The sequence below is a fragment of the Dipodomys ordii genome, unplaced genomic scaffold, assembly GCF_000151885.1.
Source record: "Dipodomys ordii isolate 6190 unplaced genomic scaffold, Dord_2.0 Scaffold3959, whole genome shotgun sequence".
NCBI classification, from domain to species: Eukaryota; Metazoa; Chordata; class Mammalia; order Rodentia; family Heteromyidae; genus Dipodomys; species Dipodomys ordii.
The window spans coordinates 3,857-7,835 of record NW_012271174.1 but is presented as its reverse complement, the minus strand read 5'-3'; the positions used below and the strand labels follow the sequence as shown (position 1 = coordinate 7,835).

General features: G+C 43.4%; 1 protein-coding gene across 1 annotated transcript; it reads right to left on the bottom strand.

Moving 5' to 3' along the window:
- Positions 1 to 1,074: 1,074 nt before the first annotated feature.
- On the bottom strand, positions 1,075 to 3,935 carry LOC106002168 (carboxylesterase 1E-like; the record flags this gene model as incomplete). The annotated part of the gene is made up of 3 exons (XM_013037087.1): positions 1,075 to 1,210; positions 1,947 to 2,054; positions 3,782 to 3,935. Coding segments are annotated over 3 exons (398 nt in total), but the record flags the coding sequence as incomplete, so codon positions are not given.
- Between the last annotated feature and the right edge of the window lie 44 nt (positions 3,936 to 3,979).

Below are 3,979 nucleotides of genomic sequence, written 5' to 3'. Positions count from 1 at the left end.
TCCTCTGAGAGAAAGGTAGAATGAGGCGAACAACATGGCCACAGCTGTGGAGGCCTTGAGGAGAAATAAGGAATGTTCTGCAGGAGAGGTCATCCTTCTGACCTCCTGTGGCCATTTCCTGCCCCATCACTGGAACATAGGAAACTACACAGGACCTGAGGTCACCATGCCTTGAACAGAGAGAATATTGCAACTCAGTCTCATCATCCTTCTGCTCAGCCATGGTAATCCATTGGGGATCCCAGCCTAAATAACTGCAGATGAACTCTCTGCATCTGCCTATACCACCTGTCCACACTGGCGTTTAGAAGACTCCATGACAGGGAGAAATCATGACAGGGTCAGCCCAACTGTTCGCCCAAAAACTATTGTAGAAAATTTTGCACGATTTGATTTCTAAGGAGAGACAGTATAAATCGGGTGAGTTGGATAAGCTGGTGTAACTACAATAGCTGAAGGAGAGATCATTGATTTTGGAAGATCTAGTGAAAGAATATAGATTTGTGTTTTCTAGATGACTCATGGGTGAAGAAAAGGCTAAAAAATATAAGCAGAAGTTGTGGAGGGATCTATACTAGATTGATAAATGGAGTTTGAAAAAATGATTTAGGTTAAAGTGTCAATGATGGATGAATTGAGTGCATAGACCCATAGTTCTTCTAGAATTCTAATTAATGCAATGTTACAGAAATTACAAAAACATATTTATAAGAATGTTACTATTTCAATAACTTCTACAAGACCCAATATAAATTGTGACATCTATCTGAAAAACCATGTCCAAAATATCTCCACTCTGTAAATTCAGGTTGATAGTTTCATGTTGGAGTATGGAAATTTTTTTAAGTGTATCTGTAGATAAGCATGTATAAGCATTAAGCTTTGATAAAGATGGAGGATTTTAGATATGTTTCATCATGATATATGTGAATGAAAGTATTTTTTCCACAAAGAAACTGCAAATCTCAAATTGGGTCAGAAATCAGACACAGTTCATGAGATGTAGCTGTGGACACTGTGCAAGCTAGAATGGAGCCAGTGGTCAGTAAATGGATGAAGCATGGGCCCAGTTACATGGGGTGGAGCCCAAGAAGGAGGCACTTACCAGTTTCAGCGTGACCTCCAAGAGCTCCTCCTCTGTCTTCTGGCGCAGGCAGTGAACCATGGTGGCGGATGTGGTGGTTTTGCACCCAGCTAGAATTGCAACTTTCTGCAGAGATCACAGGCAACCACAGAGGTGAAAAGCAATGTTCTGTCTTCCACCAACATACACGTAGGGTTCCTATTGTAAGCCCAGTTCACAAAGATGGCAGAGGTAGCTAGAAATATCCTAGGGAGGGGTGCCGCTCTGCAACCCACCAGGTGTCTAAGGGAATCTTGGCATGAGCCGGTCACGCAACATCTGCGTCTGTGTTAGCTTATCTCTGTTAAAATGGACACGATGACCGTGCCAAGCACCATCAAGGATAAAATGTGAAAAATGTTCTCAAGGCTGAATGCTTGAAAAGAAGCCATTTCAAATGAAGCCCCAGATTCCAACTGTTCTCAAACCCACTGTTCTCAAATCCACTGCTTAAACAATGGACCTCAAGCAGGCAGTCTACGCTGTGTGGTCCAGATTCCTCACTCATACATGAGGGTGATGATCCAACATATCCTACTAAGACTGAACACATGTGGAGTACTTAGACGTCCACTGGGTCCCACGCGCTAAAATGTGCGCTATTGCAGGAGGCTTGATTGCCATGGCTAATGTGAACATACAGAACGAGAATTACTTCAGAATGTGCAGAATGAGTTCAATGTGAGCCTAAAGGAGTTTTCTGCGCAGCCACCCTCACTTCAGGGACTCCTTGAGCATCCTAGCTGAATCTCACAGGAAAGTTTCTTGAGAACGTCAGGATCATGGAGGACAGGGAAACAGAGCTGTCCAGGGTGAGGCCTACCTCAGCTATAGGCCTGATGTTCTTGGTCTTCACCAGAGCAGACATGAGGGCCACACCACTCTCAGCAATGGCCTTGTGGAAGAGGTTCTTGGCCAAGGGAGATAGCACCTGGCAGGGGAGAAGAGAAGAGGATATTTCATGTTCACAGGAAAGGGCAGCCACTTTCTTCTTCTTTGCGACTTCTGTTATCTGCTCCTCTGCCCTGGACATTCCCCAGAAGACCTTGATGCTCTGTAAGCATGACACCACAGCTGCTCCTTTGTCCTGACCTGCATCCTGGGCTTCTTCCGGCCTATGCTCCCCAAGGGAAAGTCAGGGGAGGAAGCCTGTGCCCCTGGCTAGAACAGAATGGAAAGAATGTGGCAAGTCTAATCATGACAAACCAAAGTACTGAAAAGACAGCTTGATAAATTCAGTTCCAGCATTTACATTACTCATGATTTGTACTTAGACCAATGACCATGGAGAGGTGTAAAATTTCTCAGAATTTTCATGCTGTTTACATTCAAAAGTAACAAGATTCTAATATTACGAGTCAAATAAATAAAAAATGTTTCAGGCCAAATGTACATAGGAGACTCACAGTTGATATCTGGCCCGGGTAAAACAAATCATGAAACCAATTAAACAAATGAGTGATAAAATAAATGCACAAATAAATTTAAATAAGCTAAAAATTATAACAGTCTATCTGTAGTCATTAAAGCAAAATACAATATGGTTGTAATTTGAGAGGTAGCATGCTTGTCTAATAAAATAAGTCCTTTTTAAATAAAAGATGTAAAATCTTTCATTTCTTGCCAAATACCAAATAATCACAAATGCTAATATTGTAGAAATGTGTACAAATGCTATGGAAATATTTACTTATGTTATATTATTACATTAATGAAAAACTGATCCAATAAAAGAGAATGGATGCATGATGGAAAGAATACGTTGGGATGGCTTGATAGATGGATCACTGAAAGAGAGACACAGGGTTTTAGGAACAAACTGCAGAAATAGATGTCTAAAATCGCTCATGACCTTCCCTGGGTAGTAAGAATGTGGAGGAGATATTTCTACTTTGCATCGATGGGTTTATTTGAATTTTCTTTTTTCTGTATTTGAGAAAAGTACATGAACTCTTTGACTCTAAAACCAATACACACTGGAAAAACATAGAAATGGAGGGAATCCTGTGCTCAGTTCTGAGCTATATGACGTGTTTGTCATGGGCCCAGCCCCTCCTCCTATGGCCCGGCCCACACCCAGACCGCTGAGACCTCTCATGTCTGTGACCCATATGCCTTCTCCATCCATTTCCCTCTTCCTTCTTGTCACCAACTTCCCCAGCACATCTTGTATCTGAGGCTCAGAGACTCTTGTGATTCTCCTTGAGTGTGGAAGAGCCATCGGGGCACTTCAGAGAAGACCCTCCTGCCCTTTGAGTTTGAGTCTTCTCAATAGGTAGAATTGCCTCAAAGCCAAGTAATCACCACATAGCCAGCACATGCGCTCACCTTTTCATGTTTGCAGATCCTACCCAACATTCTTTCCCCTGAGAAGTGAGTTAGTTCTAATGTGAAAATAGTACCAAAGCCAACCAAGTGAGGAAGAGTGTGACCGTCACAGGCAGTACTGGAAATCCTTCTGAGCCAAGGATGAAGGCTCAGGCCTGAGATTCCTGGGGGTCAAGGAGGGTTTGGGATTTGGCTCCACATCATCAGAAGCTGTGTAGTGAGTACAGTTATACCTGCATTCTCTTTTGTAAGTAAAAGTCCCATCTGTGGATCAGCTGGTCTCCATGAGATTCCACAGCCCTATGAAGATTGGGTGTGAGGAACACTTACAAGCACAGACACACTTTCACCTCCTGATGATTCTCCAAAGATGGTCACAGAGCCTGGGTTCCCTCCAAAGTTGGCGATGTTGTCCTGGACCCAGTGCAGTGCAGCCACCTGGTCCAAGTGACCCCAGTTCCCACGGCTGTGTTCGTCCCCTGTGCTGGAAGAGAATGAGGTGGGGTAGGACACAGCTGTCAGGACAGG